Raw genomic sequence first — 15,267 nt, forward strand, 5'->3', positions numbered from 1 at the left:
AAGTTCTTAATTACCCACGTTGCCGACACCATTTTGTTAAGAGTAGTTTTTTCCTGCCAGTCTGCCTGGTCCCAGCTATGCCAGCCCCAAATAATACACTGAGACACTGTATTAGATATAAAGCTGTTAGCCTGTTACTAGTATTTCTTATGGTTAACTCGGTCTTAAATTTAACCCATTTCTATTAATCTAAGTATTTTCACATGGTCTCATCTTACCTGAGGGAGGCCCAGACCTCTGTTCTCTTAAGTCTCTACATGTTGACTCCTCCCTCCTACTTTCAGAATCCTCCGTTTCTCCTAGTCCCACCTATCTTGCTTTCCTATGGGCCAACAGTGCTTTATTCATTAACCAATATGAGAAACATATTTACAGACATCTCCCATCAAGCAGTTATTGAAAAATTAGATTTTTACTATTGGAAACACAAATGCTAAAGTGTGATAGACTCGTCTATAAAAGGGAAGTGGATAAAGTGTAATATCAGAGGTCAGACACTGGATAAGTAATAAATCTTAGTGCACATGGATCTACAAATGGATTTACCTGTGCTGCTTCCTCCTTGGTTAAGCACATTGCTGTAGTGGATGTTTAGACAACGGTTAAATGCGTATGTGTTTTCTTCCAGGGTGGACACCCTGGGCCTTTGGGGACTCCTTCTGTTCCCCCATCATTCCGGCCGGAAGATGAGCTCGAGCACCTGACCAAGAAGATGCTGTATGACATGGAAAATCCCCCTGCTGATGACTACTTTGGTGAGTGGGGCCTGGAGCTGACTTTTGAAGTAAATGCCATGTTCCATTTTCCCTACTGAGGGATGGGGGTTATCAGCTGCACTGGTACAGTGTTTGCATCCACTGCATGAGAGGTAGTATATACACACAGCACTGCATTTCTGAATAGACAACCTTGAACAGGGAATAGAGTGAGCTTGTACTAAAACCTCAGTGAGCCTTAGAGTTATTTGATATGCAAAACAAGACGCATTTTGAACAATTTATTAGCTGAGGCAAAAGTAGATCATCTTGTGTACACTATGAGTAAAACTTGGAATCTGATACTGCCTAACAGTATTCTGGAGTCTCACCATCCCTGAATTCAGAGGGAAATGATACCTCTATTTGTCACTTTTTCTCTCTTCAAAACTATGAGTTGCTATGAACAGCTCACGTTATTCTTCCACATCCATTACTATAGGTTTGGAGGGAGTGTCATTTGTGAGATGCTGAAGACACAGCTTGTCAAGGGACAAGGCAAGCACAGGTGATTGTGAGTGCAAATAGGAAAAGGTGGGAGTCCTATAAACTCTGTGAACACTGAAGAACAGAAAGTTATCCTTGAACCTGACCGTTTAAGCCAATCTTAAATGTAGGGATTGTTTGCTGTCCAATCTCATTTTTTAATGGTACTTTTGTAGCATGTAAGTAAATTAATTCTGGGAAAATAACTTTAAAACTGCAACATATTAACAACTGTGAAATAGAAGACCAAGTTCTATCATTACATTTAAGAGGTGATATAATAGTTTCTAAATATTCTTTCTCTACTTTGTGTTAGTCTCGTTGCTTTCTAAATAGGTTCTTGACAGATGTGTAGAGACAGATGTGTAGAGAAAGGTCACTTGGGTCGCAGTAATGAGTAAGGTTCCAAGGCAGAGAACCAAAGAGGTTTTGCATCCTGAAATATTTCCTGTCTTCATGACTTCTCTTTAACGCCCTATTGTGTATGAACAATGAATGTAAACTGAGACCACTGTCCCAGTGCTGGAGTGTATGGAGTAGGTGTGACTGGTATACAGAAAGCAAGCACTTCCTGTACACAGATGTCACTGTAATTTAGCTACAAGGATATGAGGTGGGGATAAAGACCCCTAATTCTGCAGTCAGGGAGATGGCTTGGCTGGTGTTCTGGTTGGCTTTTCTGTTACTGTGATAAGTGGCATGACCAAAAGCACCTTGGGGAGGAAATGGTTTCTTTCATTTTGCAGGTTACACCCCATCATTAAGGGAAAACAGGGCAAAATCTCGAGGTGGGAACCACGGAGGAATGATGCTCATTGACTTGTTCCATGATGAAGCCAACTAAATACAACCCAAGCCTACTGCCTAGAAATGGGGAATAGTAGGCTAAGCCCTCCTATGTCAAATAGCAGTAAAGAATATTACCCATAGACACATTGGCCCCAGATTGGCTCACAGGCCAGTCTGATGGGAGACAATTCTTCAAAAGTGGTCCTTCTTCACTGGTATGTAAAGTGGCAGCCAAGGTGACATCAGGTTCAGGTAACCATTTAATCTGTAGAATTCACACAGTGGAACAGAACTGACTGCAAGTTATCCTCTGACCTCCTCCATGAAAATACTGTCACTCACACATCTCCCAGGCCCATTCTTTGCACCTATTCACACACTAAATAAGCAAGTAAATTTTAAAACTAATTTTTCAAAGAAACCTGATTCTGGTCCCTGCTGTGCCCAACTAAGTATTGCTAGCAGGCCCATCTATTACATGAGCCCAGTTTCCCACCTTGGTGACTCAAAAATTTGGAACAAATGTTCCAAATTTCTTTAAACATTAGCAAATCTACTGTAGAAACACCATCAATCCAATGAAATAAAACAGTGAGGCTAAACATCAGATTATGGCAGTTTGCATAAATGCATGAAAAAATAGTAAGACAGAAGCAAAGGTAGCTTTATATATCAGAATATTGTAAAACTTCATTGTTCTCTTATTGTAGTAGTAGAAGGGTGTATGTTAGAATTCATATTAAACTAAAAAAAAAAAGTTAACGATGAAAAGTAAGCCATCCACAATTAAGATATATTAAAAGTAAAAAGCTACCTTCTGAGTTCATGTGCTTCTGGTATTGTACAATATTATCTTCAGTGATAAAATGAGCAACTATAGCAACTGTATCAATGGTTGAATGTTACACACTCAGAAAACAGATAAAAATGATCTTAGAACTGCCCTAGCTTTATGGCATACTAGCTTAGAAAACTTGAGCTATTCCTTAAGCCTTCTTTGGTGCTGTTTCATGTACAGTGTGGAAACAATAGCTATCTTATACTGTGATTGTGAGTAATGCATGAAAAATTGATAGGATGCACTCAGCCAAGTTCTTGGCATGTAGCATATGTTCAATAATCAGAGCTCACCAAAGCTCCAGAGATGTGCAGCTTATTTAAGAAAATAAGATATCCCTATTAAAAATCCATCAATAACACTTGATTTAAATTTAAGTTCTAGCAACAGCAAAAGGTGTGTCACTAACAGTCAAAGTAATCGCTGCCAAGTGGAGGTTGCTAACCATAAGAGAGAACTGGAGAATGTTTTAGTTTTACTGAGTGTTTATGAGATGGTTTATGAACTTCAGAAATTAACTTATTTAGTCCTTATGGAAGAATGTAATCCTGTGATGTAGATGTCACTATCATGTTCCCATTAGAGAATTAAGGTCCAGGAATGGTGTTTTGCCCAATATCAACAAGTAATGGGCTGCAGAACTGGGTTTCAAGCTATGCACCAAGCCTATATCATTGAACACCAGGCTCTGAGGTGGAGGGTTTAGATCATAAACTCTGGGAATGTTTAGTGGGGAGATTACCTTTGGAGAGATGGGCAATGAAACATGAGGAGTCTCTTTTAAATAGATAAACAAATTGTGGGTGGTGCCAAGATTGTTGAAAGATAACGCGCTTTATGTGGAAAACCTGGATGTGGTTCTGTACATGCCAGGCTGGCGTGTTTGCCACAGGCATGCCTTTTCCCTTTGAAAGTGCTTATGTCCCAGAGGAGCCTATGAAAAATCAGTGTGTTATTGTAACAAGAACATAGAGTGATGTGTGGTTTGATGTCCATTCAGCCACCATTCTGAGAAAAGGAGTATCTAGAGGCAGCAATAGAGAGGTAATTATGGAATCATTAAGCCTTGGGTGAGTCTTTACACTTAGTTTAATTAAACTTTGGAAATAGTAGGATCCTAGAGGAATGGAGCAATTTTTGATGAGGAAACTTTTGACATAAAAGGGGAGAAAATGGTGGAATAGAAAGCCCCTTGTGGAAGTGACAAATATTAGGCATCAGTTTGTGGTGTCAGTTGAGACAAATCTTTAAAGGGTTTCTAGGCCCTGGCTAGAAACCTGTGGACTTCATCTTCTCTAATGAGTTGCCTGTTGAGATCTAATGCCATGGGGATTGTTCCATGGAAAATGCTCACAAACATAGCTTCAGAGAGAGATGGCTTCAAATACCATCTTGGCTTGTGTTGCTTAGCAACATAAAGTCAGGAGTGAAGGTACTTGTTGTAGAACCTTGACCATCCCACTCTTTAGACACATCCCATCACTTCCTCTGCTGGAGGGAACCTGTGCTATCAATGCGCACAGACAGAAGCAGTCCAGGGATTTCAGTACAGATGTCAGTACAGTGGGACTATGGGGAAAAAGAAGATAGGGTCTATCTACCCTCCTGAGGATGGTAGAGAAAAGGTGAAATAGCACTGGTTGACCAACAGAAGTAGATAAAATCCTCTCTTGCTCTCTATCCAGAAAGAGTTGAGAGGACCAGAAAGCATTTGGAGATAGGAGAAAATTCAGTTAACCATCCTTATTAGGCACAGGGATGCAAGCTTTGGCTCATTGCCTTCTCCTTTGGAGTTATCTGTCTTGGGTGGAAAAATGTAAGGGTGAATTTACACTTGCAAGGAGCCTCCGCTCCAGTGTCGGATGCTTGGAGTGATGAAGGGGTAAAGAAGTAGAAATCATTCTAACATGAAGAATTCAAAACTTAAAGAACTTTAAAACTTGGTACAAAATGATGGAGGGAGAATGACTAGAAAACTGAGCAGCTAGCATGACTGCTGAGCAGCTTGGGTCCTACACTTTTCAAGTCATTTCCAAAGAAAATGTAAAGGAAAAGTTGAGCTATAGACAATCATAGAATGGCTCTTGGACGTATTCCGAGTCCAAGATTTCTGTTTTCTTCTACTTTGAAAGGAAATAAAATTACCTGTGAGACAATTTGAGGGAGTTAGACAGATAGTACACAAGGAAGGAAGGAAGGAAGGAAGAAGACAGAGAAGACTCATATATTTTTAATGAGTCAAAGATTTAATGGTAATTTTTAAACACTTCCATGCTTCTTCTATCATCTGAGCTAGACAGCAGACCAGGTAAGGAGGCAGTAAGTTCATTTCCATTCAAGAACCAGGTGATAATGAGCCCCCCTGCTCTCCAGGATGCTAAGCTGCCCTCACTAGTCATAGAGCTGACAAGGAGCAGAATGGCTTTGGCTCCGCCTTCTGACTCCATAGTCTCTACTTTGCACTTCTTTGTGCACTCATCCGTTGCTGAGTTGGTCATGGACAGGTTAGATCAGGTAACACCCTGTGTATGAGCTCTCAGGTATGTACTGAGAGGCGTGTGACTGCTTTGGAAATTGTTTAGCAGGTCTTAACCAAGGTGCTGGGTGATTTGAACTAGATTGTCATTATTGTCATGTGACAAGAAAATTATTTCCAAAGTGTCGCTGTTGATTACAAAATGAAGACTGACTCCAGGTGGGCAGCTTCCCTTGGTGGAGATGGAACTTGAGGCCTTAGGGATCTTGTTTTCACACAAAAGTAACTGAATACAATCCCCAAAACCACAGCATCAGAGAAAAAGTCGAAAATGGGTGGCTTAGAGGAAAGGTGGCATTGATTAGAGGGGAAAGGTGGGTTGTTTTGGTTTTCTTTTTCTCTTTTCAAGGTAGCCATGGGTCATGAGAGTATAGTGGTTTTAGTTAGACATATTAGGTGTATTTCCTTTATGTTGGTAACTTGCACAAAGTAGTATGTGCTTACAGTACTAAGTAAATAACCCCAAGTACTTTATGTCTTCCATTTTAGCACATGTTGTTTTTAACAGCACCAGTGTGCTGTTAAACATTGATTTGGAACCCAAGATTTATAGTTTTACAAAGAATGTGGTCTCAGAAGTTATATAAGGTAATTTTTCATTTTCTAGAAAATTAAAGCCCACATGATTCATTCAAGGTCATACAACTGAGAGTTGCGCAAACTGTAGATATTATTTGTCTTCTGGATAAAGAGTAGAAATGAAGAGAGATGCCTTGGGTGGTATTGGTGCCTGCTGTGTAAACGTGAGGATCTACATTTGGATCCCAGGCATTCATGTAGAATTCTGGTCATAGCTACACACACTTCTGTAGCCCCAGTGCTGCATGGGTGTATGAAGGGAGAGATGGGGGAAATTGCTGGGGTTGCCATCCTCTAGCAACCGCAAAATTGCAAGTCCCAGGTTCAGTGAAAGGTCTTATTCCAAAGGAGTAAGACAAAGAGAGAAAAAGGAAATCAATCAACATTGTCTTTTGGCCTTCATGTATGTACCTACACATTTGTGTGAACAAAAAAGAAAAAAAAATAGATGGTAGAAAGGTAGAAAAGGGAATGGAGCTGTTACAAAGGTAAAGAAGTAAGCTCAACTTGATATTTTTACAAACTAAGACCTGTACACACCTTTGTTATACTTAGGTAAGAATGCATTTGCCCTTAAAAGTAATATACATATACATATGTGTATATCTGTGTATGTATATAATATATATCTGTGTTTGTATATAATATACATTTTATATACATACTATATATGTATATATAGTCCTGAGCACCTCAATTTTCAAATAAAAAATGTTTTTCCTACTCTCTCTATTTAAATACACATTCTTTTAAATTTTCTGTCCATCTTCCTCACTGGTATGTAAATATGAATGAGGACAGTGTGCCTCATTCACCATGGCGCCCCCATCTCTGCTCCTGTGCTTAAAGGATTGGCAACTAATAAATGAGAGTGATAGCCGACAGTCACTACACATAAGTGATGGGAATATCCCATCACTTACTTACTTGTCACCTTTAGAACCATAAAATGCTAACAATGGAAGGGGTCTAAGCCTAGGAACCTGCCTCATTTGTGGTGAAGATGAAATTAGTTCCCCAGGGTCATAAGCCACTTAGTTACAGAGCCATGAATTATAACCCAGATTTTTGCATTTTTTCCTTTTTAATCATACAAGGACACCGGAGAATATATGAGTAGAGTAAGATGTGGTTGTTACATTCGATGAACTTAAAATTAGACCTACACCCTTGGACTTGATGTCCTTTCCATATGTCTTCCATGAAAGACCGGGGTAAATTGGTATATGGAAATGTTACATAGTTGAGATTTTACTTTTAAAATACTGTATCATATTTTACTGTATGCTGTGTTACCTTTGGTTGCCAGGAGTCATTCTTGCCTCCATGATTTCCTCCCATTCTAAAAGAATTGGGTCAGAAGACAGGCTATCAAATTGAAAGAGCTATTGTGTGCCCATGTGTACATGAGCTTTCTGTAGCAGCTGTTCTAGAAAGGTTACCCTTAACATAGTCCCTGCCATTGCCATAAACTGCCATCCACAAGGGCAGTTTTAGATGAACTTGGTCCAATCACCAGGCACCTACTCACGCAATTACTTCTTGTAGCATCCACTTATCAGAAACATGAAGAAAGTAGAAAAGATACTACTGCTTAATAATTCAACATACTTTGACTGTAAACTGTAGAAGTAAACTTGAATTTCAGAGAGAAAGTACTAGTGGGCCACACATTGTATGCAGCATAAGAAAAGTCTTGCTTCCTAGATAATCCAGAGTTTTGTATTGAGACAGGTTTAGAGCTGAATTCTGAAGACACAAATACTGATTATACATTTTCTGACCTAACACCCAGCTTCATTGAGAACTCGTCTGTCTTTCGGCTGCACTGTGCCCTTTCTCCCTGCAACCTAAACTTCCCCTTGACTTTCTCTAAAAACATGCAGATGATTATCTCCTTGCAGATTTGGAACTGACATCAGCATTGTTGGAAGACATAATTAATTTACCATCAGCAAAACCATTGTTTGAACATCTGTAGAGTTATGCTTAGTAGGCATGTGTTGTGCTTTTAATTGAACAGGTTCATTCATCTACAAATATTTATTGAGTGCCTACTAAATACCAATCATTGTGCTGTGTACCATGGGAGATAATGGAAATTAGGAACATCAGTGACCAAAAAGAAGAGCCATTTGTTAAATCCTCTGCAAAGGCTTCGATGTAGAACAAAGTTTACAACTTAGTGGGGGAAAGCCTCTCTTTTCCATCAAATTCATGAAACTTTGCCACAGCACTGAATAACCTATGGTACATAAAATTCTAAAGAAATACATGGTAAGAAATACTTATTCCCAGGGTAGAAAATGATGTGCTGGTATGTGATGAACTTGGCAGAATCTGCAGGAAACAATGTTGAATGTCTATCAAGAACAAGCAGACAGTATCCAATGCTCCATTATACACAAAGTCCCATAGACAGGTCTAAGTTGATGACATTTTCTCTGTTCTGTCCCTAATGCTGACTGATGTCAACCATGTTGTATTAAATTCTTCTACAGTTACTTCATACTTGCACAGCACTGATCTCAGCCTTCATATGTGTCTCTGTCAAGCCTTGCATTTATATGTGTCCTGTTCCTGGCTCCTCTTTTACCTAGCCTTAACATCTTTTGTAGACTTCAGTACAAGCTAAGAGAAGCCTTGTCCAGAAATGTCTTGCTGAAGGAAACTATAAAGATGCAGTAGGCAGGAATCATGGGAACAGGTTTTAAGCCTCTGCTGGTTGACCTTCTGATCTTGGCAAAAGTAGACTGGACCCCAGAAAACATATAGTTTGTGAACTTCCTATTATTCATTCTGTATAGGTTATTTTCAAAATTTTGTCATATTTATAAACTATCTATTGCCAAGTGTTTTTACTTATATCAGTTAACTTTTAATCTACTTCATTATTCATGTATGTTAATAATAGCCATAATTGACCTTATCTTAATAGTGTCCCAAATGCTGGCTATTAGCTGTCATGACGCCTTAAATTCTTTGAAATTCACTTCAGTACCATTGAGCTGTAACCTCAATCCTCATTTATTTCTCTGACTCTCAAACTGTAAGTAAAGTTTGATATAATTTTTCTAAAAATGAAGACAAACCCATTATTTCTATTGGAGGCAATAGAATATGGCACTGGTCCTGGCATCAAGTGTTGTGAGTGTTTTGGGACCTCAGGTTGTCCTGCTCTTTAGCTGAGCCAGTTTCTTTTCTACAGGTTTTACCTGCAGTGTCAGGAGGTTAAGCCATGTGATCTATTGACATCTTTAGAACTTCATGATTCCTTTGTTTCAAATACTTTTTCTACATTGTTCTCTGTATACTGAAAATGGCTTCCAAAGTGGCCATTCTGTATAAAGTTACAGCAGTGCTTGATTCACAGTCCCAGTAAACACAAGTCAATTTCCAAGGCCATGTATGCTTAATTTGGTGCCAACCCGATTCCCTGGGGTTTGTGAGGAAGTTCACTGCATTGAAAGTTCAAGTGCCAAGCAATCAGAATAAATTGGATTGTAGACTATGACAAAGCATAGCACTAATGCCATACACTTACTCTACTTAAGGGTTTCTGGGGCCAGTGTTACTAATGGTACTTGGCATAAATAAGAGATACTGATATTGCTGACCATCAATGTGACATTGGTATTTATTGTAGATGATACAGCACAGTCATAAAAATGAACAAGTCATCATTTGATGGATGGCACAGTGGATGAATGCTTGGGTTGGAGTTAAGAAATTCAGCCTGTGTCTTTTTGTGCTATTCTTAGAACATTGTCTTATATATCACTGAGAACCATTGTGTTAGCAATCTTTAGATTAGCTTTGTTTTTTTTTTTTTTTTTTTTTTTTTTTTTTTTTCTGGAAAAACCAGCTTATCTGAGGACAGATTGAGAGATGTAACTAGGCCTGGGGGTGTGGCTAATGGTAGGAGAGATTGCCTAGGATATTGAGGCTCTGGGCTCAGTCCCCAAATCAAAACAGAGAGCAGAAGAAAGAAAGTGTGAGGGTAGATCTCTTTTTTTTTTCTTTTTTTTTTTTAATTTTCCTGAGCTTCAGTTATCTAGCCCATTTAAAAGGAGATCATTACCTCTAATCTATTTTGCATGCTTATTTCCAGAATCAAATTGAATAAGTAAATGTGTAAATGTGTTCTAAACCATTAGTAGAAGACCCAAAAACTCAAGAGGTGTTAACATTGCCTCCCAAGGCTGCATCTGTCTTGATTTATGTCATTTGAGATTAGCATATGATAGTCCATCTGATATTTTCATGAATTAATGCTTTGTGATTCTGTATGGTGTTATTTTGTTATTGGAATATCATTAGAGGATCTAAGACATGGGGTTTAGTCATTCTGTGTGAGAAAGCAACACCCTGAGATACACCACAGCGCTCTCATTCGCTGAGCAAACTACTCTTGCTTTTTAATGTGGAGGGCAGAAAACTAATTGAACAAAAAGACAAAATGAATTTTGACTCAGATGGTGCAGGATGAATCATAACCTCCTTTCTTATCTAAGATGTAAAGAGAAAAGTAAAGCAAATGCAGTACTGCACAGCTTTACTGCCTGTGTCAGCATAATCAATACAGCCTGTTTTTCTACAGAACAGAGAGTACATTTCTACCAAGCTGAGAAATGCAGGTAGTACAAAAACCTAGTTAATTTTTTTGTCTTTGTCAATACTCTGATGAAAAGGTCTTTTGTGTCCTTGGTTCAAGCATGTCAACCATAGAGTTCTGTTCTCATCAGCAAGTGTTGCCTAAACCATTCAGAAATCCACCTTTAATCTCATCTGAACAATTAGGGGACAGAGAGCTGGCTGTGTACTCAATGTATGGTCCTGATATCAGCTTGCCAGGTGGTCAGGATGGGACAGATCATCAGAACCTACTTCTTGAGGCATAGCTTTCTTGGGCTTACTGAGGAAACTATTCAAAGTAAAACACAGACTTTGTCCTTCTGAATCTTAGGATCCAGATTTATGATCTAATCAATATAAAAATATTCTTTTAAAACCTCTAATTATTCTCATTGTTCTTTTTCATTGACATTTGTTGTGGGCCTCATCAGAGTCCTGTGTGTGTGTGTGTGTGTGTGTGTGTGTGTGTGTGTGTGTCTGTCTGTCTGTCTGTCTGTCTGTCTGTCTGTCTGTCTGTGCTACCTACCGTATTGTAAGATTCCCCAGTAAAGATGACAAATCCTTATGTTGCTGTTTCTTTCTTCATCAAAGAGCAAAATGAGGCCTGGAACTGTAGTTTGGGGCTTTGTTTTTGTTTTGTTTAAGAGGTCCCTATGCAACTCCATCAGCTCTTTGGCTTACAGAACAGGTTCTCTGGAGTAGTTTGATTGGAAAATTTCCCACTATTGGTTCTGGTTAAAATGCATACAGTGAGCACTTACTCTATTTGGCTACTTAATATGTTTTGTTCATATATCTTTACTGTGACCCTTTGATGCTCACCTTTTATAGATGATAAAGTGGAGGCATAAGAAAGTTAAAGAAGTTCCTTAAGGTGTATATCCATTATAGGTGCAATTTGAGCCCACAGCCTGGCTTTTGACCTGGCATATTCTGAGACTATGACCACAGCTGGCAGAAGTGAAACAAGTCATTGTAAACCACATCTGTGCTAAAAACCTTTCTTCTGGAGGATATTTCTTAGAATGCTTTGGTCTCCTCTTGTTGGATGGTCTCACCAGTGACCAAGCAGTAGCTGGGAATCCAGATATGGCATTACTCTGTTTACATTATACCAACTGTCTGCAGAGACAAGGAGTTAGCTCTCCTGTAACAATGCCCAGCTGGACTACAGAAATACCAAATAAATACTCAGTGTTAGGATCCCTCTTGTGAATGGCACCTGAGATGAGCTATGCGTCCACATTCCTTTTCTCGAGGTAGGCATAACTGACTGCTTATTTGTGATTTTTGGCAGTTTCCATGTTCAAAAACTACACATTCTATTTTAGTCCAGAGCTATCCTCTTTCACAAATAACTGTAAATTTTTGATTTTTAGCAGTCCAACACAGTGATATTGTCTGGGCTAGGGAACCTTAGAAAAGTTAGTTCACTTTCACTGGCACACTGGAGAAGAGAGGACAAGGGAAAGGAATTCATCTTGAAAATAAGGTTACCCTGTTGGCATGTCCTTAGGCAAAGGAGTTCAATGCAATAGCTAGCAATTGGCTCGCTCAGTCGGAAGTTGATGCTATTTTAGGTCATCAGCAGGAGTGTCAATGTATCTGTGAATTTTGGCATTTTGTTTCATTAAGGTGGTTCAGGAAGCCAGACACTGATTAACTGATTATTCAACTTGGTTCCCACTCCTAATTTTGGATGTGTGGTGTCTTCAGGCAGCTGTTGTGAAACTCTGCTTCTAAAGAAAACTTTGCTTGTGCCTCTAAAGCAATTCTGGGAAACAGTTTACCCCACATCCTACTCTCCTGGATTCTCTGCATCTCTGGTGACAGATGCCATGGGATACTGTTGCTTCTGGATCCTGGCATTTCTAGGAAGTACCAGGTATGTACTGCCAGTGGGCACTCAGACTGCCCGCATTCTCACTAGTGCACCAGGATCAGAGTGATCTTTCTCCTGGAGATTATGTGACAAGATGCCCATGACAGAAATGAACTCATCACTGAAGTAATTTTGAAGGGAAGAGAACCCCTATACAGGACCACAGTATGTGTATGAATAAGAATAGGAAAGTTCTAGACTCTGCTGGTAAGAAACTGGAATCTGATTTTATTTATGATTTGTAGTTCAGAGGCCTAAGTGTTCTTTGTCCATTTATTTATTCATTGAATGGTTATTGTAGGCCTTTGTGTGCCAAGCATTTCCACTAACCATTGGTGTGAAAATTGAGGGCAGAAATGCCTACACCCCCAAAAAAATCGTATGACAAATAACAGTACTGGAATTTACTGATACTATGGAAAGAAAAACTGTTTACTGGGATTGAAAGAGCAAGAAAGATTTAGCTGGTCTAGATGATGTTGGAACTAAATTATAATTGAATTTTCCAGGTAACCCATGAATTCAAGGATATCCCCAACCATTCAGTAGGAAGAAAGGAAAAGGATCAACAGAGAATTAAGAAAATACAGTATGAATAGAGAAAGGTGCCTGGAAAAAAGAAATGAGACTAAAAGACTGACGGGTATCTAGATTAAGAGGCCTTTTGGTTTTTTTCCTGCTGCCATTTTCAGTCCTGAGCACCAATGAAGGGTTTAAATAGGGTAGGCCAAGCAACTAATTAGGGATCATTCTGGATTCTGTTGTGGGGAGAGCTGTCAAGCAGGAGGCAGCAGAAGCCAATGGGACTGCGCTTATTCGTACTAATCTAAAGGAAACAGGAGTCACGTTTTAACAATTTTGAGGGCCAGAGAGGGCATCTGAGCAAGGAGAAGAGACAGGCTAAGGCTTATTCCTAACCTTCTATCTTGGGTGGGCAATGATGTCATTAAAAGTAAGGTGAGAAAACGAAAGTTTAATAGTGGTCCTGCCATGAGCCCACTGAGATCCTCCCTATTGGGAAATAGAGTAATTTCCGTTCATCTGTAGTCATTGAGAACCAGCTGTGTGCACTCACACATTGATACAACAGCAAGGAGTAAAGCAGACCAAATCCTTCTGCTAAAGAGGGGAAGCGACCGTGCATAAATAAATAAGCATTGACAGTGACAGACTGGAGAGCAAATGGTTCTCAACCTTCCTTATGCTATGACCCTTTAATACAGACCCCCACCAACATAAAATTACTTTACTTGCTACTTCGTAACTGTAATTTTGCTACTGCTTGAGTTGTAATGTAAATATCAGTGTTTTCTAATAGTTTCATGCAACCCCTGTGAGAGGGGTCAGGACCCACAGGTTGAGAACCACTGCTGTAGAATATTCATAGAAAACAAACAGGAAAAGGATAATAGCATACAAAACAGACAAGGGTGAATTGGGGTGGGAGCAATGTGGTAGCTGGCGGAGCAGCTGTAACCTTGAGGTCTCTATGGTGAGACCTGATATAGCTAATTGTTTCTGGATTTTATTGCTGTTGTTATAAGTTGTTTGCAAACATAATATATGCCAGGGGGACAAAACAAACAAAAAGAGGAGAGGGAGAAAATCCCTCATATACTATTCTTGTTATTTAAAAGCTAGAGTTTTAATTAGAAAGTCATACACAAGAACCCTAGATTTAATCCAGATCCCTTCTGAGGGTTCCCGTTTGACATGACAAAGTGCATTGTGTTGATTTGCTCCTGTAGCTCTTCTGGGTATTTGTGGGGGTGGGGGGACAGAGCAGGGGTCACAGTTGATAGACTGACAGAGAAACCTGGGAACATTCTTTCCAAGGCATACCTAACACGGAGGCTTCTTGAAGCTTGAGTGGGACTCCTCATGCACCATACCAGAGAGTCCCAAAGCTCAGGATCTGGAACAAGGCCTGAGTCCCTCCTTGGTCACAGTGACCTTGAACACACTAGCTTCTGCCTTACACCACTGTGCTTTGTGGAACACTGTTTCTATAAGGAATATAAAACCAAGAGTATTGGAACGGGAAGCACCCTGTGTCTTTTGGCTCCAAGTATGAAGACCAAGAGTCACCCAAAGGAACAACTTTTCCATGGCACAAAACTCTGTGTGTGTGTGTGTGTGTGTGTGTGTGTGTGTGTGTGTGTGTGTGTGTGTGTATACCTATACATATACATATATCTTTAGACCCTTACACACTGACCAAACTTAACTGACTATGCCCTACACTTCTGTATAATGGAATTAAAATCTAGGTTGAGAATTACTGATTGAGTTCTGTCTTGTCACATCATAGACCTAAAAACAGAAACATGATGGTGATGGCTTTCAGAAGGTCCTCTGTGACGAATCTGCATAAGGAACTCTGGTTCTCTGGTTTTCACCAACTGTCAATTTCCATTCTTATTTCTCAAAACTTTTTTTCTGGAATGCATTATTTCCTGCTTCATGATTGTGGTGGATCCTAGGCTGGTAGGCAGGGGTGTTCGGTTTGCCTAGGATCCCATGAAAAATCAGTTGGTGAGGGAGGATGTGCTCCTGGTTTTGTGCTAATACTCACCTGCTCACCAGCCACTGTTTATCAGCACATTCTCATAGAGGTAGGTCTGTGGGCTGCACAGCTTTCTGTGTGTCTGTTTTCAATTTCTGTTCCTTTGATAACTGAGCAAATAACATAGATGGTGAAACCTAGCAGAGTTAATCTCCTAGGTTGTCGTTTCTCTTTTTTAGTGAGTCAGTATGTTTGGTAATG

At 39.6% G+C, this 15,267-nt stretch overlaps 1 protein-coding gene across 1 annotated transcript in view; it reads left to right on the forward strand.

Annotated features, from left to right (window-relative positions):
* Positions 1–15,267, forward strand: part of Lpp (LIM domain containing preferred translocation partner in lipoma) — a 421,297-nt gene that overhangs the window by 282,313 nt on the left and 123,717 nt on the right. Inside the window, exon 6 of the mRNA XM_051191238.1 lies at positions 629–755. Coding sequence (XP_051047195.1) covers positions 629–755 — 127 coding nt within the window. The remainder of the gene's footprint in view (positions 1–628; positions 756–15,267) is intronic.

The sequence above is a fragment of the Phodopus roborovskii genome, unplaced genomic scaffold (assembly GCF_943737965.1).
Source record: "Phodopus roborovskii unplaced genomic scaffold, PHOROB, whole genome shotgun sequence".
NCBI classification, from domain to species: domain Eukaryota; kingdom Metazoa; phylum Chordata; class Mammalia; order Rodentia; family Cricetidae; genus Phodopus; species Phodopus roborovskii.